The sequence below is a fragment of the Rhinoraja longicauda genome, chromosome 39, assembly GCF_053455715.1.
Source record: "Rhinoraja longicauda isolate Sanriku21f chromosome 39, sRhiLon1.1, whole genome shotgun sequence".
NCBI lineage: Eukaryota > Metazoa > Chordata > Chondrichthyes > Rajiformes > Arhynchobatidae > Rhinoraja > Rhinoraja longicauda.
This window is the reverse complement of record NC_135991.1, coordinates 8098155-8125862: the sequence shown is the minus strand read 5'-3', so window position 1 is coordinate 8125862 and position 27708 is coordinate 8098155. Positions and strand designations below refer to the sequence as shown.

Sequence of the window (27708 nt, the reverse complement as noted above, 5' to 3'; positions counted from 1 at the left end):
GCGGGCTGATTGGTAGAGGGGGAGAGGGATGGGGGGGAGGAGGAGAAACGGAGGGGGGAAGAGAAACAGTCCCCGCCCCCGCCAGTAAGAGAAATGTAGAGGGGGGAGGAGAAACCGTGGCCTGTTGGAAGGAGGAGGGGGAGAAGAAACAGTCGTCGCGCGGCTCCGCCCTCGCCAATGATTGAGATGTGGGGGGGAGGAGAAACCGTCGCCACGCCTGTTGGAAGGAGGGGGGGAGGCGAAACAGTCCCGCCCGAGACAAAGGGGGAGGAGAAACGGTCGCCACGCCCCGCCTGTTAGAAGGAGGGGGGGTGGAGAAACAGTCGCCACGCCCCGCTTGTTGGAAGACGGGGGGGGGGGGGAGAAACAGTTGTCCCGCCCGAGATGAGGGAGACGGAGGGGGGGAGGAGAAACCGTCGCCACGCCCCGCTTGTTGGAAGGAGGGGGGAGGCGAAACAGTCGTCCCGCCCGAGACGAGGGAGACGGAGGGGGGGGGGGGAGGAGAAACCGTCGCCACGCCCTGCCTGTTAGAAGGAGGGGGGTGGAGAAACCGTCTCCACGCCTGACAGAACAGTCTTGCGCGCGCGTCCCCGTCAGTGAGAGGAGGAGGGGAGAGGGGGGAGGAGGAACCGTCACCCCGCCTGACAGAAGGAAAGGGAGGGGGGGGGGGGTTGGAGAAACCGTCACCCGGCCCGACAGACGAGGAGGGGGGGGAGGAGAAACCGTCGCCACGCCCCGCCCGACAGGAGGGGGAGGGGGATTTTAGAAACCGCCTCGCGAGAGCCCGGCGCCCATTGCCACTGTGACGCGCTGGAAATAATTTGAAAATGGCCGCCGCGCCGAGCGGAGGAGAGAGGCTGTGAGTAGCCGCGGGGAGCGGGATAGGGAGAGGCGGCGGCTGGGTGGGTGGGTGCGTGTGTGAGAGAGGGAGGCGGGGAGCGGCGGCTGGGTGTGTGTGTGTTTGTGTGAGAGGGGAGGGGGGGGGAGAGAGAGAGGGGAAAAAAAACCCCGGGCGGGGCGGCGGAGAAGTTGTTGAGGGGGAGCGGGAGGGGAGGGAGGGTTTGGACTGAGGCGGGCCCCTTTAAGAAGCTGGGCGGAATTGTAATTGTAATCGGGAGGGCGAATAAAATATTATAATAAATAAACGGCCCCGACGATGAGGGGGGGAGGGGGCAAAGCGGGTGTATTTTTTATTGTGAGGGGGGGGGGGGCGGAGGGTCGGTACTCACCAGCCGACGCCGCCGCCACCGGCGGTTGGAGTGAGGGCGGGAAGCGAGCAACGGCCGAGCGCGGCTCCCATGGCAACGGCGGGCCCTCGAGCGCCGCCCCCCCCCCCCCCCATGGCAACCCTCCCCTTCATGGCAACCGTCCCCAGCCAATGGGAATGTCACTCACTGCATGGCCCCTGCTCCCCCCCCCCCCCCCCCCCCCCCCCCCCCCGGCCAATCGGAAAGCCTCCCGCCAACCGGGCCCCGGCCAATCGGACCGTCCTCACCGACCGGCCCCGGCCAATCGGAAGATCCCTACGGACCGGCACCGGCCAATCAGAACATCCCAGCGGTTTCGGCCGATCGTAACGCCCTCGCCAGCCGCCCCCCCGGACATTCGGAGCGTCCTCCCCGACAACCGGAACGTCTCCGCCGACCGCCCCCCGGACAATCGGAACGTCCTCGCCAGCCAGCCAGCCCCGGACAATCGGAATGTCACCAATGACCAGCCCCGGACAATCAGGACATCCCCGCCAACCGGCACCGGCCAATCAGAACATCCCTACGGTTTCGGCCAATCGGAACATCCTTGCCAGCCGCCCCCCGGACAATTGGAACGTCCCCAACAACCGGCACCGGTCAACAGGAAAGTCCTCACCGACCGGCCCCGGACAATCGGAGCGTCCCCAACAACAACCGGCCCCGGACAATCGGAACGTCTTCGCCGCCCCCCGGACAATCGGAACGTCCTCATCGACCGGCCCCGGACAATCGGAACGTCCCCAACAACAACCAGCACCGGACAATCAGAACGTCTTCACCGACCCTCGGACAATCGGAACGTCCTCATCGACCGGCCCTGGACAATTGGAGCGTCCCCAACAACAACCGACCCTGGACAATTGGAACGCCTCTCGCAACTGGCCCGGACAATCGGAACGTCCTCACCAACAGGCCGCGGACAATCGGAAAGTCTCCCGCAACTGGCCCGGACAATCGGAACGTCCCTGCAAACCGGCCCCGGACAATCGGAACATCCCAAACAACCGGCCCCGGACAATCGGAACGTCCCCACCAACAACCAGCCCTGGACAATTGGAACGTCCTCAACAACCGGCCCCGGACAATCGGAACGTCCCCACCAACAACCAGCCCTGGACAATCGGAACGTCCCCGACAACTGGCCCCGGACAATCGGAACGTCCCCGACAACCGGCCCCGGACAATCGGAACGTCCTCATCGACCGGCCCCGGACAATCGGAACGTCCTCATCGACCGGCCCCGGACAATCGGAACGTCCCCAACAACAACCGGCCCCGGACAAGCGGAACGTCCCCAACAACCGGCCCGAGCCAATCGGAACGTCCCTGCACACCCCCCCCGGACAATCGGAACGTCCTCATCGACCGCCACCGGACAATCGGAACGTCCCCAACAACCGGCCCCGGACAATTGGAACGTCCTCACCGACCAGCCCCGGACAATCGGAACGTCCCCAACAACCGGCCCCGGACAATCGGAACGTCCTTGCCAACCGGCCCCGGACAATCGGAACGTCCTCGCTGACCGGCCCCGGACAATTGGAACGTCACCAACCACCAGCCCCGGACAATCGTAACGTCCTCGCTGACCGGCCCTGGACAATTGGAACGTCACCAACCACCAGCCCCGGACAATCGGAATGTCCTCGCTGACCGACCCCGGACAATTGGAACTTCACCAACCACCAGCCCCGGAAAATCGGAACGTCCTTGCCAACCGGCCTCGGACAATCAGAACGTCCTCAACAACAACCGGCCCCGGACACTCGGAACGACTCCCACCGACTGGCACCAACCAATCGGAATGTCCTTCCACCAACAGGTTTTGGCCAATCGGAACATCTCCCGCCGACAGACCCCGGCCAATATGGCATCGCCGCAGCCAACCAGCCCCGGCTGTTCACGGTGTTACCCCCACCCGCCAATTGGCATTTAATGGAAAGGCAAGGTTGCGATGGCACCTTCGTCTGTTTGTGGGCATTAGCTGGTTTATCCGACTAGTTTTGCCGTGTATTTTGGTACCGTCTTTCTGTTCGGAGAAGAGGGTAACAGTAAGACAATTAACAAGCTCTTAATACAGTTATTTCTTTATTTTTAGTTCCCTTCAGTATTGTGGTGAACACAATATTATATTTATATTTAACATATATAACGGAAAATATTCCTATTTGCGTTGGTGAGTCTACAATGCAGGCTTAACGTAATTGCAAAGGGGATAGGCGTTTTTTTTTTACACTCAATGAGATTTGACTAAGAACCATGAAATGCATTCAGTAACGACTTTCAAAGAAGAAATGGATAAATACTCAAGGAAACGTGCAGCAGCTTTTCGGAAAGTCTAATGCTAAATATATAACTCTTGATGTCTTCCTGTCTGTACAGTTCTGTGCATTATGGTCAGGTAGTGACAAACTTGGTTTGACTAATATGGTGATATTTTTGTTTGTCATATCAAAACTTGGCCACATAATGCCGCTTTTTAAAATCGTTGCAGTGCGGTTATATTTTTCTCATTGCTTGCTTGCCTTGAGCCATAAATATAGAAAAAGTGTGATTTTAATAAAGAAGTGCTTCTTTTAAAAAATCCCCTTACACCTCCCATATACTGGATATGACATTCTTTGTAATTAAAAAAAATCTTATTATTACTTTATGCTGAGCTGTTTAGTTGTCTTGAAACAAAAATGTTGGAAATTTTTAGCGAGTCATTTAGCGACTGTGGGGAGAGAAACAGAAATAACAGTTCAAGTCAAAGATTCTTGTGCAACGAAGATTTACGAGTATGTTGGCTAGACTTGAGGGCCTAGATTGGGCAGACTGATTTGATTCCTTGGAGCGCTGGGGGGTGAGGGGCGATCTTATAGAGGTGTAGGGCAATCATGGACCAGAGGAAATGTGTAGGAAAGAACTGCAGATGCACACTAGAGAACACAGGTTTAAGATGAGCGGGAAAAGATTTAATAGGAACCTGAGGGGCACTTTTTCCACACAGAGGGTGGTGGGTATATCGAACGAGCTGCCAGTGGAGGTGGTTAACAACATTTAAAAGACATTTGGACAGGTACATGGATGGGAAAGGTTTGGAGAGAGAGATATATGGGCCAAGCACAAGCAGGTGGGACAAATGTAGATGGGGCATGTTGTCCCAAGGGACGAGTTGGGCCCAAGGGCTTGTTTCCACGCTGTTTGACTCTATGACACTTTGTTTGAGTTTTACGTCGTTGTCTTGACTCGTAATGGAAATAGAACTTATGATGTGAAATGTCTGAAGGCAGGAGTCCTCTGCCACACACAATATTTTAGCTGGCGCAAATACTGTTAGTGGCATTTCCTTGCAAATATGCTCGGTCCTGTGAATGACTAGGATGTTTTTTAAAATTCATGTTACAGAGTGAGTGAGTGTGTGTGTGGCACGCTGGTGAGGCTGATATTTGTTGCCCCTCGCTAATTGTCCCTTGAGATCGTGACTGATGAACCTCTGTCTTGAACTGTTGCAGTGGTAGAACAGTACGGCACAGAAGCAGGCCATTCGGCCCAACTCATCCATGCTGACCAATATGCCCCATCAAAGATGGTTACAATCCCTGCAGTGCATTGGATGGGCAGTTCCAGGATTGGGATCAGTCTGTTTAGTTTATTGTCACGTGTACCGAGGTACAGTGAAAAGCTTTTGTCGCGTGCTATCCAGTCAGCAGAACGACAACAGATGATTACAGTCGGCACTTTGACAGTGGTCGGCTGAAGGACCTGTTTCCATTCTGTATCTCTAAACTAAACTGATTTGGTATGATGACAATTCTTTGTGTTCGATGGCGCAGTGTTAGAATTGCTGCCTTGCAGCGCTAGAGACCCGGGTTTGATCCTCACTATGGGTGCTGTCTGTACGGAGTTTGTACGTTCTCCCCGTGACCTGCGTGGGTTTTCTCCAAGATCTTTGGTTTCCTCCCACTGTCCAAAGATGTACTTGGAAGATGTAGGTTAATTGGCTTGGTATAAATATAAAATTGTCCCGAGTGTGTGTAGGGTAGTGTTAGTGTACGGGGATCGATGGTCGGTCGGACTCGGTGGGCCGAAGGTCCTGCTTCTGCGCTGTATCTCTAAACTAAACTAAATTACTGAAGATAGACACAAAATGCTGGAGTAGCTCAGCGGGACAGGCAGCATCTCTGGAGAGAAGGAATGGGTGACGTTTCGGGTCGAGACCCTTCTCCAGACTGTAGAAGGGTCTCGACCCGCAAAGTTACCCATTCCTTCTCTCCAGAAATGCTGCCTGACCAGGGTTTGTGTCTATCTTCGGTTTAAAGCAACATCTGCAGTAAATTACTGGCAAGTCAAACTCCCCATCTGTTGCTCCTCAAACTGTGAATTTTTCGTTTGAGAGGGAAACTGAGGGCATCAGGTTAACATCTCATCCAAGAGGACCTTGCAATGCTGCCAGGCATGTTTCTGTTCAAGTCAGAGGGGTGAGGCAAGAAGCTGATGGACTGAGTGGCGTTTAAACAGTCGATTTTGAATTGTCCCTGTGGTTTGGGGTGGGAGGTGGAACTGAAATTCAAGTTGCTGTTGTTTGGGGCAATTATGGATTGATTTTCCTGAAAACGTCCTAAACAACAGCAGTATCATTTGAAAGCTGCACTTGCAAAAACACCTGCTGAGCGTGACTTATGCTGCAGACAGTTGTCGTATGGAACAGCGGAAATCTGAATGCTGACAGTCACAGTGGTGAAGAAAGGAAAATGATTCACCCCACTGGACCCAGACCTCGCCCTCTTATTACCAATGGGCAGTGGAGATGGGTGCCTGTACGTTGTTTGTACGTTCTCCCAGTGACCGCTTGGGTTTTCTCTGGGTGCTCCGGTTTCCTCCCACCCTCCAAATACATGCCTGTGCAGGGTTGTAGGTTAATCGGCCCTTGTCTATAGGATGCAAAAATGGGATAACATAGAACTAGTGTATGTGATCGATGGTCAGAATGGGCTTGGTGGGGCTGTTTCCACGCTATCACTAAACTGAACTGTGTTTTTTTTGCTGTCTGTGATCGTTTTGTCGGTACTCAGGAAAGACTGATTTTAAGCAGTGTGTGTGGTGTGTGTGTGTCATGCCACATACACAATTGTTTGGAAATTGTAAAACATTTCATTGTTGTTTTTAATTTGCTATTTGAACAAGAGGATTATGAAAGCAACTCCGATTCGTTAAGTCTTGTCACAAATTTCATGAGACTTTTGAAATGGAAAAAAATGTTTTAAGCTAACAAGTCGAAGGAGACACAGCGGTAGAGTTGCTGCGCTTATAGCGCCAGAGACCCGGGTTCAATTCTGACTATGGGTGTTGTCTGTGCGGAGTTTGTTCGTCCTCCCCGTGACCTGCGTGGGTTTTCTCCGGTTTCCTCCCACACTCAAAAGACGTCCAAGTTTGCAGGTTAATTGGCTTGGGCATAATTGTAAATTGTCCCTAGTGTGTGTAGTAGGATGGTGTTGAGGTGCGGGGATCGCTGGTCGGCGTGGGCAGAGGGCCTGTCTCCACGCTGTATCTCTAAACTAAACTACGCTGAAAAATTCTTCTTGTTCTGTACTTGGCACTGCCGACTTCGGATTTGTGTTGGAGCATGACGATAAAAAGACGGAAAGTAATGATTCTCATTCTGAAACATGGCTTTGGTTACAGAGAGAGTTCCATTGGTGGTTCCCCACATCACCCTGCCTGTGTGCGTTCTCCCCCTCTGGACGACCTTCTCCCCTCCCCTCCCTTCCGTGTGACCATTGCCTTTCTAAATCGAGGAGCTGCATATGACAGTTTATGCGAAAAGTGCTGGAATAAGTCAGCGGATCAGGCAGCATCCTTGGAGAACATGGATAGGTGACGTTTCGGCTCAGAACCCTTCCTCAGACTGTCATCAAACTTTAGTTTAGAGATACAGCACCTTCAGCTCACTGAGTCCACGCCGACCATTAATCACTCGCTCGCACTAGTTCTACGTTGTCCCACTTTCACGTCCACTCAACTACACACTGGGGACAATTTAGCAGTTTACACAAAAAGAGACAAAGTGCTGGAATAAGCACGCTGGCGCAGCGATAGGGTTGCTGCCTTACAGCGAATGCAGCGCCGGAGACTCGGGTTCGATCCTGACTACGGGCGACGTCTGTACGGAGTTTGTACGTTCTTCCCGTGACCTGCGTGGGTTTTCTCCGAGATCTTCGGTTTCCTCCCACACTCCAAAGACGTACAGGTTTGTAGGTTAAAGGTTCAACTTTAGATAGCTCCTCTGTCCCTCCCTTCCCCTCCTCCTTCCCAGATCTCCCTCTATCTTCCTGTCTCCACCTATATCCTTCCTTTGTCCCGCCCCCCTGACATCAGTCTGAAGAAGGGTCTCGACCCGAAACGTCACCCATTCCTTCTCTCCCGAGATGCTGCCTGACCTGCTGAGTTACTCCAGCATTTTGTGAATAAACAGGTTTGTAGGTTAATTGGCTGGGCAAATGTAAAAATTGCCCCTAGTGTGTGTAGGATGGTGTTAGTGTGCGGGGATCGCATGGTGGCACGGAACTGGTGGGCCGAAGGGCCTGTTTCTGCGCTGTATTCTCTAAATCTAAATCTAAAATAACTCAGCGGATCAGGCAGCATCCTTTTAAAAAAAAGTTTGCAGTTAAGTAAGCATTGTAAATGGGCTGTGTATCTTGGTCCCTGAGAAACTAATAGTGGCTGTGTTGTCTTTCTAATTCAATGAGCATGACTTCAAATACCTTCCATCAAGTGGGCAGCACGGTGGCTCAGCGAGTAGAGCCGCTACCTCACAGCGCCAGAGGCGTGGGTTGGATCTTTGATGCTGTCTGTGTGGAGCCTGCACGTTCTCCCTGTGACCGCGTGGGTTTCCTCTGGGTGCTCCAGTTTTTCCCAAAAGTGCGGGTTTGTAGGTTAATTGGCCCGTTTGTAGGTTAATTGGCCCACTGTGATCGGTGGTCGGCGCAGTCTCGATTAGCCGAAGGGCCTGTTTCCATGCTGTATCTCTAAACTAAAGTGGATTTGCAGATGAGGATCTGTATCTGGGCATTGTGGGTTTGCAGCAGCGAGAGTTGAAAGATCATTCTGCATTGCCTGGATGTTGGATCAGATCCAAATTGGGGCCCCAATTTTAACCCCCTCCGTCATCTGGCTGCAATTAGCATTGAAGCCTTGCGTGTTTTTACAAGGAGACAAAAAGAACTGCAGGTGCTGGAATCTTACGTAAAACACAAACCGCTGGAGTAACGCAGCTGGTCGGGCAGCATCTGTGGAGGACGTGGGTGGCATTTCAGGTTGAGACCTTTCATCAGATTCTCCTGTCTATGTCCGCCACAGATGCCGCCCCGCTGCTGAGTTACTCCAGCACTTTTTGTATGTATCGCTCAATCCTGACCACGTATGGCAGTACGGTGGCACAGCTGGTGGGGCTGCTGCCTCACAGCACCAGTGATCCGGGTTCCATCCTCACCTCTGGGTGCTTTAGTTTTTTTTAGTTTTAGTGATACAGGGCGGAAACAGGCCCTTTGGCCCACTGAGTCCGCGCCGACCAGCGCTTCCCATTAAAGGTCTCGACCCGAAACGTCACCCTTTCCTTCTCTCCTGAGATGCTGCCTGACCTGCTGAGTTACTCCAGCATTTTGTGAATAAATACCCTCGATTTGTACCAGCATCTGCAGTTATTGTCTTATACTACCCGTTAAACAAGTGCACACTACACTAAAGGAACAATTTATAATTTTTACCGAAGCCAATTAACTTATAAACCTGTAAGAAGGTAACTGCAGATGCTCGTAAAAATCAAAGGTATTTATTTTACAAAATGCTGGAGTAACTCAGCAGGTCAGGCAGCATCTCAGGAGAGAAGGAATGGGTGACGTTTCGGGTCGGGACCCTTCCCGTCCCGAAACGTCACCCATTCCTTCTCTCCTGAGATGCTGCCTGACCTGCTGAGTTACTCCAGCATTTTGTGAAATAAACTTATAAACCTGCACGTCTTTGGAGAGTGGGAGTAAACCGGAGCACCCGGAGAAAACCCATGCGGTCACAGGGAGAACGTGCAGACAGCACCTGCGGTCAGGATCTAACTTCTGACTCAGGCGCTGTGAGGCAGCAACTCTACCACTGCCACCTGTCTGTGTGCAAGTTGTGCGTTTGCCCTGTGACCTGCGTGGGTTTTCTTCGGTTTCCTCCCATATCCGAAGATAGACGCAAAATGCTGGAGTAACTCAGCAGGACAGGCAGCATCTCTGGAGAGAAGGAATGGGTGATGTTTCTGGTCATGACCCCACTTCAGAGTCTGAACAAGAGTCTCGACCCGAAATGGAACCCATTCCTTCTCTCCAGAGATGCTGCCTCTCCCGCAGAGTTACTCCAACATTTTGTGCCTATCTTTGATTTAAACCAGCATCTGAATGTCCTTCCTACACAGGTTTGTAGGTTAATTGGCCCTCTGTAAATTTGCCAAGTGTGTGGATCACACAGAACTAGCATGAATAGGTGATCGTTGGTCGGCATGGACTCAGTGGGCCGAAGGGCCTGTTTCCTTGCTGTATTTCTAAACGAATGTACGTCAAACGTGAGGGGCTCGGTTTAGAAGGACATGGGCCAAACACAGGCCGTTGGGATTAGTGTAGATGGGGCATGTCGGTCGGCGTGGGCAAGTTGTGCCGAAGGGCCTTTCTCCGTGCTGTATCACTATTATGTAGCAACTCCGGGTGGAGTGAGGGGTTAGGTTTCCACCATTTGTTGAAATCCGCAGGGTTTTGTTTGTGTGACCAGAGCCTGTAAGACCCTAAAGTACGGAGTCGCTGGTTAGATCTATTCCTTTCGGTTTACACGCAGCGATTTTTTTTTTAACAAGAAGAAAATAAGCCTGGAGGTGCAGTGGTGTATGTGGTAATAATTATAATTTACAATGCTTCAATGTGCTATAATATTCTGAAGCAACTATTATTCTGCAGTGGGGCAGAGCCTGCTAATGGGCTTCATGTTGCTGAGTTTGTTTGTAAATTAGTTTTTTTTTCTCCCCCGATCCATCATGGAAACCACTTCGTTTTCAAAATAGGTTGTTGGTTTTGTAACGAAGGCCCCCGTTACTGCTTTTAAAACGTTGCGGGTTTGCTGTACGTTGGTGCCTACTTCCAGCTGTTTGTTTTCCCCCCCCACCCCCCTCTCAACTGGAGAGATCACTCATAAATTGCATTTTTTAAACTGTCTGGGAGTGTCCAACAGTTGTCTCCCTGCGGTGACGTGATTGCAATGAGGAACACTGCATGCAGGAGGCTGTGGATGCGCATCTCGATCGCGCTGGGGCTGAGAAGCCTCTGGCATGCTGTGGCGTTGCAATCTATCTAATAAACTGCGTCTTATCTTCTGCTTATTTGTAATTCCTGTGCCTTAAGTGTTTTTTTGCTACAAGTTGCAGCGGTAGAGTTGCTGCCTCATAACGCCAGAGACTCGGGTTCAATCCCGACTACGGGTGCTGTCTGTGTGGAGTTTGTACGTTCTCTCCGTGACTTGCGTGGGTTTTCTCCAAGATCTTCGGTTTCCTCCCACACTCCAAAGACGTGCAGGTTTGTAGGCTAATTGGCATGGTATATATGTAAATTGTCCCAACTGTGTGTAGGATGGTGTTAGTGTGTGGGGATCGCTGGTTGGCACAGACTCGGTGGGCCGAAGGGCCTGTTTCCACACTGTAAACCTCTAAACTCACACATTTCTTGTCTATTGATCGTTGTGTGCAGTTCCCTGATTCAGAAGGCAAGTTTGTTGTGAATCGGTGTGAGAGGATTGATCAGGGTGTCTTTATTAAAATCTGGTAGCCTAATTTAAATTGAGAGATGTTTGTTTGGTATGTCAAACTTGGGTCTTTGTTGTGAAGGCCTAAAGAAGGGCCCTGACCCAAAATGTCACCTATCCATGTTCTCTAGAGATGCTGCCTGTCCCGTTGAGTTACTCCAGCGGTTTGTGTCTAATTTTGTGTAGGTCCGTGAGCAGGGCTCTCCCACAACCTCAGGAGAGACCTGACGGAAGTATATAAAATGATGAGAGGCATGAATAGATAGAGGGCATAGCTTTAAGGTGAGAGAGGCAAGGTTTACAGGAGTACAGGGCAAGTTTTTTTTTTTTTTACACAGAGTGTGGGGTTAATGCCTGGAACGCACTGCCAGGGATGGTGGTAGAGGGAGTTATGATAGAGCTGTTTGAGAGGCTGTTAGATAAGTACATGGATATGGATCACATGCAGGTAGAGGACATTAGTTTGACTTGGCACTGTGTCTGGTGGGCTGAAGCGTTTGATCTATTTTCTAAAGCTAAGGAGTTTATATTTAAACGATGGCTTCTTTCTGCACTCGTGTACGTTCCCCAACATCATGTTGGGGCCCTGGCGGATTTTTCTCCCGCTGGCTAACTTCACTGCCCTTTTGAGATTGGATAAGAACTGCCTGGGTACAGAAGGGGCTGAACATTTGTTCCTGACAAAGCAACAGTTGAGTTGTGTGATCAGCACATCGACTCATCAAGTACTTGTGCCCGCATCAAAATGGATCTGGAGTTATATCTGGGTCAGGCAGGATGTGTTTGGCAGCTTTCAGAGAATTTGTTTAGTTTAGCGTGAAAACAGGGCCTTTTTCCCACCACGTCTGCACCGACCAGCGATCCCCGCACACTTAACACTACCCTACACACTAGGGACAATTTACAGAAGCCAATTAACCTACAACCCTGCACGTTCAGTTTAGTTTAGAGATACAGCACAGAAACAGGCCCTCCAGTCCACTGGGTCCGTGCCAACCAGCGATTCCTGCAAACTCGCACTATCCTACACACACTAGGGACACTACAATTTTACCAAACCGATTAACCTACAAACCTGTGCGTCTTTGGAATGTGGGAGGAAACCGGAGCACCCGGAGAAAACCAATACAGGTCACGGAGAAAGTACAGATTCTTTATAAGCGGCACCCATAGTCTGGATCAAACCCAGGTCTCTGGCGCAGTAAGACAGCAACACTACCACTGTGCCACCCTAGCCCACACTCGAGCTTCAATCAGAACTCTGCCCATGCCAGCCACTGGGCTGCCCTAAAAGTTAAAGCTTCGGTTTTCCAAAAATCCAACTGTTTCACTGTTTTTTTCTGTTATTTCAGCTTTTTCAAATACAGTTCCTTGAAACCATACCTGCAGTTATACTAATTTCAGCTGAGGTTCTCCAGAAGAGTAGCAAAGGCTTTGGATTCATATTTTGGGAACAGCCACTGCAGTAAATCAGTAGAAGCAAAGTCCAAAACGTCTCCTATCCATGTTCTCCAGAGATACTACCTGACCCGTTGCGTTACTCCAGCACTTTGTGTCCTTTTGTGTAACTCTGTGAATCTGTAGTTTCATACAGCTTTAGATCCTGAATATCTGATTGGCTTCATCCCACAACACATGGGTGTTATGGTGGATTAAATTTCTGCCGTCTTGCCAATCTTTCTCTTGGCCATTTCTGTCTTTTCTGTGGGGATATTAGCCGCAGGAATACTCAGCAGTTGAGGGAATGTGGCAGAACTCTTTTAAGGGCCTGTCCCACTTAGGCGATTTTTAAAATTTAGGCGACTGTTGGCGACTGTCATGGTCGTAGCAGGTCGCGAAAAACCAGCCACTGAACCCCCCCCACGATAATGTCTACGACAACCTACCACCTAGTCGATGGCAAGTTACCGACAACCGGCGACCCAATCGTCACGAGTAGGACGTCCACCTACGACCGCACCTATGACCACACAGGTGACAGCCAAAATCAACCTACGTCCACCCGCGACAAGCTAGGACCCTGTCGGCGACAACTGAAGACAATTCACGTCATTTTCCCCTCCGGTCAGGAGACGTCAAGCTGCGATCATTGGTGTCAAATCCGCTGTCGCCAAATTTTTTTAACATTCTGAGAATCCAGCGGCGACCAGAAAAACGCTACGACTCTTTAGAGACGACTCACGACCGTACAGGCGACACCCTGGCAACCGTGTGGCGACAGCCTAGTCACCTGTAGTCGCCTAAACAATCGCCTAAGTGAGACAGGCCCTTTATAGACACAAAGCTCTGGATTAACCCAGCAGGTCAGGCAGCATCTCTGGAGAACACGGATATGTGAACACGGCTGGGACCCTTCAGACTGATTGTAGTTGGGGGGAGGGAAGCTGGAAATAAAAGAAAAAACAGAACAAGTCGGGGCCGGCAACAGATTTCCTCAGGCAAGGTGGTTTCCTGATAGGCAGATTGTTGGCTCAGGATGGTGTGAGCCCAAGAGGACTTCACGGTGTATTGTTGCTAACTGTGGAACTGGTAAACGGCCTCTGGGGGGGGGGGTTTGTAGATGTTACAATAGGTGCAGGAGTAGGCCATTCGGCCCTTCGAGCCAGCTCCACCAAAATTGGAGAATGTGAAGTTCATACCAATCTGTAGTAAAAATAGTGTACGAAAATAACTGCAGATGCTGGTACAAATCGAAGGTATTTATTTCACAAAATGTTGGAGTAACTCAGCAGGTCTGGCAGCATCTCAGGAGAGAAGGAATGGGTGACGTTTCGTGTCGAGACCCTTCTTCAGACTGATGTCAGGGGGGCGGGACAAAGGAAGGATATAGGTGGAGACAGGAAGATAGAGGGAGAACTGGGAAGGGGGAGGGGAAGAGAAGGACAGAGGAACTATCTAAAGTTGAAGTCAATGTTCATACCGCTGGGCTGCAAGCTGCCCAAGCGAAATATGAGGTGCTGTTCCTCCAATTTCCGGTGGGCCTCACTATGGCACTGGAGGAGGCCCATGACAAAAAGGTCAGACTGGGAGTGGGAGGGGGAGTTGAAGTGCTGAGCCACCGGGAGATCAGGTTTGGTAAGGCAGACTGAGTGGAGGTGTTGAGCGAAACGATTTCCGAGCCTGTGTTTGGTTTCGCCGATGTAAAGAAGTTGACATCTAGAGCAGCAGATACAACAGATGAGGTTGGAGGAGGTGCAGGTGAACCTCTGTCCCACCTGGAAAGACTGTTTGGGTCCTTGGATGGAGTTGAGGGGGGAGGTAAAGGGACAGGTGTTGCATCTCCTGTGGTTGCAGGGGAAAGTGCCCGTGGATGGGGTGGTTTGGGTGGGAAGGGACGAGTGGACCAGGGAGTTACTGAGGGAATGGTTTCTGCGGAACGGAGAAAGGGGAGGGGATGGGAAGATGTGGCCAGCAGTGGGGTCCCGTTGTAGTTGACAGAAATGTTGGAGGATGATTTGTTGGATCCGCTGGCTGGTGGGGTGGAAGGTGAGAACGAGGGGGATTCTGTCCTTGTTACGAGTGGGGGGAGGGCGAGCAAGAGCGGAGTTGCGGGATGTAGAAGAGGCCCTAGTGAGAGCCTCATCTATAATGGAAGATATAGTAAGCTACACGAGTGAGGTGCTGTTCCTCCAGTTTGCGTGTGACCTCACCTTGACAACAGAGGAGGCCCAGGACAGGAAGGTCAACGTGGGAATGGAACAGGGGAGTTCGAGTTGTTAGCAACCGGGAGATCCAGTAGGCCTTGGCGGACCGAGCGCAAGTGTCCAGCGAAACGATGGCCGTGTCTAGCTTTGTCTCACCAATGTGCGGGGGCTCACATTGGGAACACCGAATACAGTCGATAGGGTCAACACTCAATGCCACCTTCGCCGGATCATTCACCTAATAATAATGGACACTTTCCTTAGTTTAGTTTAGAGATACAGCGTGGAAATGGGTCCTTCGGCCCACTGAGGCCGTGCCCACCAGCGATCCCCGCATACGTGCACACACTAGGGACAATTTACAATTATACCAAGCCAATTAACCTACAAACCTGTACATCTTTGGAGTGTGGGAGGAAACCGGAGCACCTGGAGAAAACCCATGCAAGTGACGGAGCGAGCGTACAAACTCCGTACAACCAGCGCCCGTGGTCAGGATGGAGCACAGGTCTCTGGCGCTGTAAGGCAGCAACTCTACCGCTGTGCCGCCCGCATTTGAGTTTCAATCAGAACTGCACTTTCTCTCCCTAACCCTTTTGTTCTGACGTCGTTTGTTGGACCCACCACCCCTGAGAAGATGCCAAGTGCGTGGATCCAGTGACATTCCTTGCAGGATATTAATAAACCACTAATCCACCTGGCTTACTGCCAGGTAACAACAGGAAGAGTATAAAACGTATCTTAAACCCCCGTGCCTGTTTGTTTAGGGAGGGGAGAGCGTCTCGCAAACTAATTTCAACTTTCCCCATCTAAAATGTGCCCGAATCGACACATTCATCTCTTGACTTATTTGGGGTTGCTGAGTTGGGGGATTGGCTGATCGCAGAGAGGTCTGACGTGCGTTGAAGACGGTTTGTGACGTTGCTGCCAGTCTTCGGGGAAATAATCTGTGACTGAATACTAGGAAATGGTGTGTTCAGTCAACCAGCCGAGTGAGTGAGCTTTCTTACACAGAAGTTGGTGGGGTTCTGGTACGCATTGTCAGAGTTGGTGGTGAAGGCAGATAGATTAGAGGCGTTTAAGAGGCTTGTAGAGGGATCTAAATATGTACAGGCACATAACATCAGTTTAACTTGGAATCATGTTCTGCACCACCATAGTGGGCCGAAGGGCCTGTTCCTGTGCTGTGCTTTTATGTTGTGAAATAATGGTTTCCACGTCTCTATCAAAGAAATATTTTCTTGTAGGTAGGCACAAAATGCCGGAGTAACTCAGCGGGTCAGGCAGCATCTTGGGAGAGAAGGAATGGGTGACTTTTCGGGTCAAGGCCCTTCTTCAGACTGAAACGTCACCCATTCCTTCTCTCCAGAGATGCAGCCTGACCGCTGAGTTACTCCAGCATTTTGTGTCTACCTTCGATTTAAACCAGCATCTGCAGTTTTTTTCCGAAAGTTAGGAGGAGGGGGAGTTCAACGAGATCTGGGTGTCCTAGTGCATCAGTCAATGAAAGGAAGCATGCAGGTACAGCAGGCAGTGAAGAAAGCCAATGGAATGTTGGCCTTCGTAACAAGAGGAGTTGAGTATAGGAGCAAAGAGGTCCTTCTACAGTTGTACCGGGCCCTGGTGAGACCGCACCTGGAGTACTGTGTGCAGTTTTGGTCTCCAAATTTGAGGAAGGATATTCTTGCTATGGAGGGCGTGCAGCGTAGGTTCACTAGGTTAATTCCCGGAATGGCGGGACTGTCGTATGTTGAAAGGCTGGAGCGATTGGGCTTGTATACACTGGAATTTAGAAGGATGAGGGGGGATCTTATTGAAACATATAAGATAATTAGGGGATTGGACACATTAGAGGCAGATAACATGTTCCCAATGTTGGGGGAGTCCAGAACAAGGGGCCACAGTTTAAGAATAAGGGGTAGGCCATTTAGAACGGAGATGAGGAAGAACTTTTTCAGTCAGAGGGTGGTGAAGGTGTGGAATTCTCTGCCTCAGAAGGCAGTGGAGGCCAGTTCGTTGGATGCTTTCAAGAGAGAGCTGGATAGAGCTCTTAAGGATAGCGGAGTGAGGGGGTATGGGGAGAAGGCAGGAACGGGGTACTGATTGAGAGTGATCAGCCATTATCGCATTGAATGGCGGTGCTGGCTCGAAGGGCTGAATGGCCTACTCCTGCACCTATTGTCTATTGTCTATTGTCTATTGTCTATTTCCTTGTCACAGCCCTAAATGGCCGATCTGCCTTGAGGATCTAAAACTTCCGGCTGGAGGGATCTCTCTCTCAGGCAAGTGCTGTCCTCGCCCGCTCCGCTCCGAGCTGGGGAATATGGAGAGATGCCTACAGTTGTTCAGCTTCCCCTGCGTGCGTGTGAATCGGAGAGATGTGAGGAAATTGTGCACATTGCCCCGAGTGTGTAGGATGTGAAACCGGGATAAGATAGAACTATGGACAGCACAGTGGCGCAGCAGTAGAGTTGCTGCCTTACAGCGTCAGAGACCTGCGTTCGATCGTGACCACGGGTGCTGTCCGTACGGAGTTTGTACTTTCTCCCTGTGACTGTGTGGTTTTTCGTAAAGTCATAAGGTCGCAAGTGATAGGAGCAGAATTATGCCATCTGGCCCATCAAGTCTACTCCACCAATCAATCGTGGCTGATCTATCTATTCACAAAATGCTGGAGTAACTCAGCAGGATAGACTCGGCTTGTTCTCGCTGGAATTTAGAAGATTGAGGGGGGATCTTATAGAAACTTACAAAATTCTTAAGGGGTTGGACAGGCTAGATGCAGGAAGATTCTGAAGAAGGGTCTCGACCCGAAACGTCACCCATTCCTTCTCTCCCGAGATGCTGCCTGACCTGCTGAGTTACTCCAGCATTTTGTGAATAAATCGATTTGTACCAGCATCTGCAGTTATTTTCTTACACTACTTGTGACTGATCTATCTCTCCTAACCTCATTCTCCTCCTCCTCCCCATAACCCCTGATACCCGAACTTGGTGGGTTTTCTCCGGGTGCTCTGGTTTCCTCCCATCAGCAGGTTTGTAGGTTAATTGGCTTGTCTAATTTGTCCAATCCGTGTGTCGAATAGAACTAACGTACGTGTGATCGCTGGTCGACATGGACTCGTTGGGCCGAAGGGACTCTTTCCATGCTGTATCTCCAAAACTAAAACCAGCGTGACCAGGTGATTGATGGTCGGCGTGGACTCGGTGGGTCGAAGGACCTGTTTCCAAGCTGTATCTCTAATCTAAAGTAATCTACAAATGCAGGAATCTTGCATAAAAGGCAAAGTGCTGGAGGAATTCAGCGGGTCAGGAAGCACCTGTGGACGACACTTCAGGTCGGGCCCCTGCTTCAAACTGGGTGAGAGAGTGGACAGTTAGATTGCAGGAATTGTCATCGGCTTAGAGATACAACATGGGAAGCAGGCCTGAGTTCACACCGACCATAGCAAACCATTCACACTAGCCTCCCAATACAATACAATACAATACAACATATCTTTATTGTCATTGTACAGGGGTACAACGAGATTGTGAATGCGCCTCCCATACGTCAATAGTCAATAGTCAATAGTCGTTTATTTGTCACATACACATAAATGTGTAGTGAAATGAAACATTACCCGCAGTTGAACAATAAGACCAATAAGATTAATTAATCAATAAAAATGCAATAACACATACAATTACAACTAACACCAAACAAAAAGAAACATCCATCACAGTGAGTCTCCTCCAGTCCCCTCCTCACTGTGATGGAAGGCCAAAATGTCTTTTTCTCTTCCCTGCCGTCTTCTCCCGCGGTCAGGCTGTTGGAGTTGCCACGTCGGGGCGGTCGGGGCTCCCGATATTGAAGCCCCCGCAGGCCGCGCCGGAGGGTGAAAGGTCCGCGGGGGGCCGACCCAAGCCCCGCGATTCGGGGCGGGCGAACACGCTGCCTCTGCCGCTGCCGGAGCTCCCGATGTCGGCCCCCATCCAGGGGCCTGCGGGCTTCCGACGTCCACGCGGCCCGCGCCGGAGCCTCCGGAGACGAGTCGCAGCCGCGCCCGCAGCATCCGCAGGCAGCCAGCGCCGCAGGTGGTGAGTCCGGGCCGTGGGCTCTGCGAACCAGAGCCCCAGGTGGTCCCAGGTGCATGGCCGGTGGTAGGCCGCAACGGGAACGGAGACACGACACAGAACAAAGGTCGCGTCTCTGTTCGGGAGAGAGAATTTTACAGTTCCCGTTCCCTCCCACCCCCCCCCCCCCCCCCCAAAACATAACATACAACACTACATCATATTAAAACTACAATTCAGACAAAAACAACAAAAAACACAAAAGACAGACGGACTGCAGGCAAGCCGCAGCTGCGACGGCAGCGCTGGCTCCTCCCTCTTTAAGCGATGCAATAATTTAATTAGCTAGTCAGTATTAATTTAAACAACAACAACCCAATGAAACAAATTGTAACAGTTTTAAGACAGAATAAAGTGCAAGTAGACAATAGACAATAGGTGCAGGAGGAGGCCATTCGGCCCTTCGAGCCAGCACCACCATTCAATGTGATCATGGCTGATCATTCTCAATCAGTACCCCGTTCCTGCCTTCTCCCCATACCCCCTGACTCCGCTATCCTTAAGAGCTCTATCTAGCTCTCTCTTAAATGCATTCAGAGAATTGGCCTCCACTGCCTTCTGAGGCAGAGAATTCCACAGATTCACAACTCTCTGACTGAAAAAGTTTTTCCTCATCTCAGTTCTAAATGGCCTACCCCTTATTCTTAAACTGTGGTCCCTTCTTCGGAACTCCCCCAACATTGGGAACATGTTTCCTGCATCTAACGTGTCCAACCCCTTAATAATCTTATTTGTTTCGATAAGATCCCCTCTCATCCTTCTAAATTCCAGTAGATCTGTGCCGGTTCACTGTGCGTTGTGACCATCCGGCTCAGTCGGACCGGTTCATGGCAGCTATGGCCCTGGGGATGAAGCTGTTCCTGAGTCTGGAGGTGCGGGCGTAGAAGGCCTTGTATCGTCTGCCCGATGGAAGGAGTTCGAACAGACTGTTGCACTTAACCCTTCAAACCCGTGCATCTTTGCGATGTGGGAGAGAACCCGGAGGTAACCCAAACGGTCACGGGGGAGAACGTGCAAACTACATACAGACAGCACCCGAGCTCAGGATCGAACCTGGGCCTCTGGCGCTGTGAGGCAGCGGCTCTACCAGCTGCACTATTGTGCCGCTCTGCTTCATTGATTCTCTGCCGATGCATTCTAGTAACAGCGGAAGTCAGTCAGACACCAGACCTAAGAAGCAGTCTTCCCAGTTCTCAGTTTAGTTTATTGTCACGTGTACCGAGGTACAGTGAAAAGCTTTTGTTGCGTGCAAATGGCCAAGGTGCAACTCGTCCTTGATTAGGCTGCTGGCCTTGCATGAGGTATAAATGGAGTTAATGGAAGAGAGGTTGGTTTGTGTGATGGTCCACAATTCTCTAAGATTTCTTGCGGTCTTGGATGGAGCTGTTCGCAAACCAAGCTGTGATGCATCCCAATAAAACGTTTTCCATTATGCTGGAGTATCTCAGCAGGTCAGGCAGCATCCTACAGGTCAGGCAGAATGGCCTACTCCTGCACCTATTGTCTATTGTCTATCTCAGGAGAGAAGGAATGGGTGACGTTTCGGGTCGAGACCCTTCCTCAGTCTGAAGAAGGGTCTCGACCCGAAACGTCACCCATTCCTTCTCTCCTGAGATGCTGCCTGACCTGCTGAGTTACTCCAGAATTTTGTGAATAAATACCTTCGATTTGTACCAGCATCTGCAGTTATTTTCTTATAAAACCTTTTCCATGACAGGCAACTGTGGACGTTGGTGAGGGTTGTTGGGGACGGGCCGAAATTCCTAATCCTTCTTTGGAAGTAGAGGCGTTGGTTCCCCCTCTCTCACCCCGAAGGTACGTGAGGCAGGCTGAGGTGTGCAAAACAAGATACTTGAAAGCACAAAGGAATTTCCCACTCTACACATGACTGCTGTAGTGGGAGCTTATTTCTAATGTGAAAATATTTCAGCTTTTCTCTGACTAAATCTGTAGCTGCTCTGTTTACTATCTTCCGCTTTGTTGTTATGGAAATCTGCCTGGGGTGTTTCTCTCCAGAGGCGGCTGCCTCATTGAAAGCATTTGAAGATTTAAAGGAAACGCTGTCCAAGAACTGTTTTGATAAATGTTGCAAGGAGCTGTGAATTGCGGTGGGGAGGGAGTTCGGGGGGGGGGGGGGGGTGAGGAATTGAGAGGTTTCCTGTTGGTACTCAGCTGCCAATGGAGATATAATCCCTTCGGCCCAACAAGTCCACGTCGACCAGCGATCACACGTACGTTAGTATTTATTCACAAAATTCTGGAGTAACTCAGCAGGTCAGGCAGCATCTCAGGAGAGAAGGAATGGGTGACGTTTCGGGTCGAGACCCTTCTTCAGACTGATGTCAGGGGGGGGCGGGACAAAGGAAGGATATAGGTGGAGACAGGAAGATAGAGGGAGATCTGGGAAGGGGGAGGGGAAGAGAGGGACAGAGGAACTATCTAAAGTTGGAGAAGTCGATGTTCATAACGCTGGGCTGCATGCTGCCCAGGCGAAATATGAGGTGCTGTTCCTCCAATTTGCGGTGGGCCTCACTATGGCACTGGAGGAGGCCCATGACAGAAAGGTCAGACTGGGAGTGGGAGGGGAAGTTGAAGTGCTCGGCCACCGGGAGATCAGTTTGGTCAATGCGGACCGAGCGCAGGTGTTGAGCGAAGCGATCGCTGAGCCTGCGCTTGGTTTCGCCGATGTAAATAAGTTGACATCTAGAGCAGCGGATGCAATAGATGAGGATGGAGGAGGTGCAGGTGAACCTCTGTCTCACCTGGAAAGACTGTTTGGATCCTTGGATGGAGTCGAGGGGGGAGGTAAAGGGACAGGTGTTGCATCTCGTGCGGTTGCAGGGATGCAACCTACCTGTAACTACCTGTACGTTAGTTCTATTCGACACACACAATGGCCAAATTACAGAAGCCAATTAACCTACAAACCTGCAGGTGGGAGGAAACTGGAGCACCCGGAGAAAACCCACTGAGTTCAGGTATCGGGTTATGGGGAGAAGGCAGGAGAATGGGATTAGGAGGGAGAGATAGATCTGCCACGATTGTGTGCTACACCGAGCATCTTTCAGTAGACAACGACATTTTGTTTTCTGTTTAAAACGCCTTTACAACTGACGAATGAAATTGGGTGCGAGTCCTGAAAAGGACATTTGTTTTTCCTCTTTGATGTTTTTTGGATCTGCCGCAAAAGTGCGGCACGGTGGCGCAGCAGTAGAGTTGCTGCCTTACAGCGAATGCAGCGCCAGAGACTCGGGTTCGATCCTGACTACGGGCGCCGTCTGTACGGAGTTTGTACGTTCTCCTCGTGACCTGCGTGGGTTTTCTCCGAGATCTTCGGTTTCCTCCCACACTCCAAAGACGTACAGGTATGTAGGTTAATTGACTGGGTAATATGTACAAATTGTCCCTAGTGTGTGTAGGATAGTGTTAATGTGCGGGGATCGCTGGGCGGCGCGGACTCGGTGGGCCGAAGGGCCTGTTTCTGCGCTGTATCTCTAAATCTAAAAACTCTAAATCTAAAATCTAAAATAAGGTGTGTGTGACGGGTACTGTCCTCAAGGGATCTACAGGAGGCACTGCCTCAAAAAGGCAGTGGGCATCATTAAAGGCCCACACCACCCTGGCCACGCTCTCATTGGGAAGAAGGTTTAAGAAGAGAGAAAGGACACAAAGTGCTGGAGTAACTCAGTGGGTCAGGCAGCATCTCTGGAGGAAAAGGATAGGTGATGTTTCAGGTCAAGCCTTCTTCATACCAGTCTTGACCCGAAATGTCATTATCCGTGCTCTCCAGAGATGCTTGGTTGCGACCTTTCTTCAGACTCGATAGGTGATGTTTCATGTTGAGTCCCGTCTGATGAAGGCCCTCGAACTGAAACATTGCCTATCCATGTTCTCCAGAGATGTTTGCTGCCTGACCCGCTGAGATACACCAGCACTTGGTGTCCTTTTATGTATTAGCCAACATCTGCAGTTCTTTGCTTCTCCATTAAGAGTAGAGAAACAAGAATTATAATGTAGGTGCTGGCTTACACAAAAAAGACGCAGAGGTGCTGGAGTAACTCTGGGCCAGGCAGCATCTCGACAAAACATGGATAGGCAACCCAAAACTGCCTATCCAAATTCTCCAGAGTTGCTGCCTGGCCCGCTGAGTTACTCCAGCACTCTATGAAACGCCACCTATCCATGTAGTCCAGAGATGCTGCCTGACCCGCTGAGTTACTCCAGCACTCTGTGAAACGTCACCTATCCATATTCTCCAGAGTTGCTGCCTGGCCCGCTGAGTTACTCCAGCACTCTATGAAACGCCACCTATCCATGTAGTCCAGAGATGCTGCCTGACCCGCTGAGTTACTCCAGCACTCTGTGAAACGTCATCTATCCATATTCTCCAGAGATGCTGCCTGACCCGCTGAGTTACTCCAGCACTCTGTGAAACGCCACCTATCCATATTCTCCACAGTTGCTGCCTGGCCCGCTGAGTTACTCCAGCACTTTGCGTCCTTTCTGGAAGTTTTGCTGCTTGTTTCTATGCCCTTTGTTCGATGGTTCTTTATTACCACATGTGCCAAGGTACAGTGACATTTTTTTTTTACACACGGTAAGATCAGTAAGAGAAGATAGACACAAAATGCTGGAGTAACTCAGCGGGACAGGCAGCATCTTTAGAGAGAAGGAACGGGTGACGTTTTGGATTGGGGCCCTGTCAGATTCTTCTGTCTGAAGAAGTGCCTCCAAAGACGTACAGGTATGTAGGTTAATTGGCTGGGTAAATGTAAAAATTGTCCCTAGTGGGTGTAGGATAGTGTTAATGTACGGGGATCGCTGGGCGGCACGGACTTGGTGGGCCGAAAAGGCCTGTTTCCGGCTGTATATATATGATATGATATGAACCCGAAACGTTGCCCATTCCTCTCCAGGGGTACTGCATGTCTATCTTTAGTGTGAACCAGCATCTGTAGTTCCTTCCTACACAAGATCAGTAAGAGTATTAGTTTTGAGATACAGCACGGAAACAGGCCCTTCGGCCCACCGGGTCCGCGCCGACCAGCGATCCCCACACATTGACACCATCCTACATCTACTAAGGACACTTTTTACATTTATACCAAGCCAATTAACCTACAAACCTGTGCGTCTTTCGAGTGTAGGAGGAAACCGAAGATCTCGGATAAAACCCGCGCAGGTCACGGGGAGAACGTGCAGATTCCGTGCAGACGGTGCCCGTGGTCGGGATGGAACCCGGGTCTCCGGCGCTGCATTCGCTGTAAGGCAGCAACTCTACCGCTGTGCCACCGTGACTGCCCATTGCTGGGCGGTCCAGGTATTGCCATACATCAGTACAATCCCCGATTAAGTGTAGGTCACTGAGACGATGCGCAAGTGCCAATTCCAAAGATCAACTGCAGCCGGCCAATAAAGGCCCGTTGCAGACGTCCGCACCGTTCCGCAAACTGACGTCCAGCGAAACGATGTCCCTCCCCTCCACCGACCACCTTATGGGTGAGCCAAGGCCCTGCTTTTATTATCCTGGAGGTTTTATGTCCAACGTGGAAATAGCTGGAATCTTACTACATTGCTGAGGATAACATTGGAAAAGAAAGCTGCAGCAAAATCCAACAGTGAGTTTCTGTTGCCAACTGAGAGGCCAGAAGCTGATTCTTTGTGGGTGAGGGGTTTAGTTTAGTTTAGAGATACAGCGCAGAAACACGGCCCACCGAGTCCGCACCGACCAGCGATCCCCGCACACTGGCACTATCCTACACACACCAGGGACAATTTTACATTTTTACCAAGCCAATTAACCTACAAACCTTTTCGGCTTTGGAGTGTGGGAGGAAACCGAAGATCTCGGAGAAAACCCACGCAGGTCACCGGGAGAACGAACAAAGGCCAGTAGTCAGGATCGAACCCGGGTCTCTGGCGCTGTGAGTCAGTAGCACTACCGCTGTGCCACCGTGCCGCGGTTTATATTGGACTTAAACCTCCAGTTTAATTGACTGTCATATGATGACTCCATTTCAGAGGGAAATTGTCCATTTCTCTTCTTATCGCCTAAAATTAAGATAAGGATTAGTAGAGTTTTTTTAACGGGGGGGAAAAAAGCCATTAGGATGTTATAATTGTGCCACACGCAGCGAATTTCAATTTATCTTTATAAATTGTGATGTGCAATGGAAGTGCGCTGGATTTCCCTAATGTATGTAAAGAGGATCGTCAAGCTGGAAATTAAAACCCCAAGCCTGCTCAGCCAAAGCTGTGCATTTTTAATAGCTCTGGGAGGCGGCAGGCCAATGTGACTGGCTTCTAACGGAATAGAAATGAGGGATGCTGGTGAACTGAGAAGCAAAATGGAGAGCGGTGGGAAATCTCAGCAGCTAGACACCTGCAAATGGAACAAGGCTGACGCTGTCCCCAGTTTGTTTCCGATGTCGTTAGGGTGGGTAGAGTGCGGGGAAGGTTTACGAGGATGTTTTGTATCGTTTAGTTTTAGTTTAGATAGCCGGGCGTGGACATGTTGGGTCCAAACCTCACCTGCGGGCCCGGCAACCCTCCCCAACTGACGATCCATGGACCATTGCCGGCCGGGGAGTGTCTCCCGGGGCCGTGGGCGGGTGAGAGGGGAGAGGGAGCCACTCATCCCGGTCCCGGGCGGCCATCGCGAGCCGTGGACCCGTTGGGTGCAAACCTCTCCTGCAGCAGCAGCTCGACGGCGACAGCCATCTTCTTTGACCCTCTGCCGCGGCACTGCACCATGGGAGGAAGGTCAGGAGCGGGGCACGCTGGGAGCGTATTTATTAACGTTTATTAAGTTCATTGCTTTTAAAATGTAACCAATCTTGATCAATCAAGACCGCAGGGGACTGGTGAGTAAGGTCGGCCTAAAATTGTTGCGCTATCGTGTGCCGTTTTTGCTGTATTTTGGGAACAAACTGATATACAATCAAAGTGTAAGAAAATAACTGCAGATGCTGGTACAAATCGAAGGTATTTATTTCACAAAATGCTGGAGTAACTCAGCAGGTCAGGCAGCATCTCAGGAGAGAAGGAATGGGTGGCGTTTCGGGTCGAGTCTGAAGAAGGGTCTCAACCCGAAACGTCACCCATTCCTTCTCTGCACGGTGGCACAGCGGTAGAGTTGCTGCCTTACAGCGAATGCAGCGCCGGAGATTCAGGTTCGATCCTGACTACGGGCGCCGTCTGTACGGAGTTTGTATGTTCTCCCCGTGACCTGCGTGGGTTTTCTCCAAGATCTTCGGTTTCCTCCCACACTCCAAAGACGTGCAGGTATGTAGGTTAATTGGCTGGGCAAATGTAAAAATTGTCCCTAGTGTGTATAGGATAGTGTTAATGTGCGGGGATCGCTGGGCGGCGCGGACTCGGTGGGCCGAAGGGCCTGTTTCCGCACTGTATCTCTAAATCTAAAAAAATCTAAAATCAAACTGATGTACAATCAAAGTGTAAGAAAATAACTGCGGGTGCTGGCACAAATCGAAGGTTTTTATTTCACCAAATGCCGGAGTAACTCAACAGGTCAGGCAGCATCTCAGGAGAGAAGGAATGGGTGACGTTTCAGGTCGAGTCTGAAGAAATGGTCTCGACCCGAAACGTCACCCATTCCTTCTCTCTTGAGATACTGCCTGACCTGCTGAGTTACTCCAGCATTTTGTGAAATAAATACCTTCGTATTACAATCAAATATATGAATTTGTTAAATATATGAGTTTTGATAATGTAATAATAATATAGATAGATACAGCGTGGAAACTGGCCCTTCGGCCAACCGTGTCCACGCCAACCAACGATCCCCGCACACTAACACTATCCTACACACACTAGGGACAATTTACAATTTATGCCAAGCCTAGTAACCTACAAAACTGTACGTCTTTGGGGTGTGGGAGAAAACCAAAGATCACCGAGAAATCCCACGCAGGTCATGTGGAGAACGTACAAACTCCATAGCGACAGCACCCGGAATCAGGATCGAACCCGGGACCTGGAGCTCTGGCGCTGTAAGGCATTCTGGTGAACCTCCTCTGCACCCCTCCTGTAATGGGACGACCGGAACTGCACGCAGTTGCAGGCTTTCTATCCTTGCACATTGACTGGAAGATATTTTCCATTTGTCCATGTAACTATCTAGTAGAGTGTTGACATTCAACGATCTATTTAAAACCACAATGATCATTATGTAAAGGGACCCCAGGATATCCCAAAATACTCCTCAGTCAAAATAGATCCTTTGATGTGGAGCCTGTTCAATAGAGGAAACATCTTGACAAATGTCTGCCTGCGGGGGGGGGGGGGGGGGGGGAGAAGAAGAGTGCTGCTACCTTAATGCTCCAGCAACCAGGGTTCTTAGTTCTAACACATAGAAACAGGCCCTTCGGCCCGCCACATTCCTGCTGACCTTTTTGTTGTTGCTCTAATCGTATTTGCGCACATTAGATCTGTATCTTTCTATAACGTGTCTACTTAAGTACCAATATAAATGCCTTCATAAGACATGAGGGTGGCACAGCGGCAGAGTCGCTGCCTTACAGCGATTGCAGTGCCCGAGTCCCCGGATAGATCCCGACTACGGGCGCTGTCTGTAAGGAGTTTGTACGTTCTCCCCGTGACCGCGTGGGTTTTCTCCGAGATCTTCGGCTTCCTCCCACACTCCAAAGACGTGCGGGTTTGTAGGTTAATTGGCTTGGTATAGTATAAAAATGATCCCTAGTGAGTCGAGTAGTGGTAATGTGCGGGGATCGCTGGTTGGCGTTGCCTCGGTGGGCCGAAGGGCATGTTTCCGCGCTGTATCTCTAAACTAGACTAATCATAGGAGCAGAATTAGGCCATCAAGCCAACTCGCCATTCAGTCACGGCTGATCTATTTTTCCTCCTACCCCATT

General features: G+C 50.5%; 1 protein-coding gene across 1 annotated transcript in view; it reads left to right on the top strand.

Moving 5' to 3' along the window:
• The first annotated feature begins 727 nt into the window (after positions 1-727).
• Positions 728-27708, top strand: part of mecp2 (methyl CpG binding protein 2) — a 72218-nt gene continuing 45237 nt past the window's right edge. Inside the window, exon 1 of the mRNA XM_078430106.1 lies at positions 728-859. Within this exon, the coding sequence (XP_078286232.1) occupies positions 828-859 (32 nt within the window). The 5' untranslated portion in view covers positions 728-827. The remainder of the gene's footprint in view (positions 860-27708) is intronic.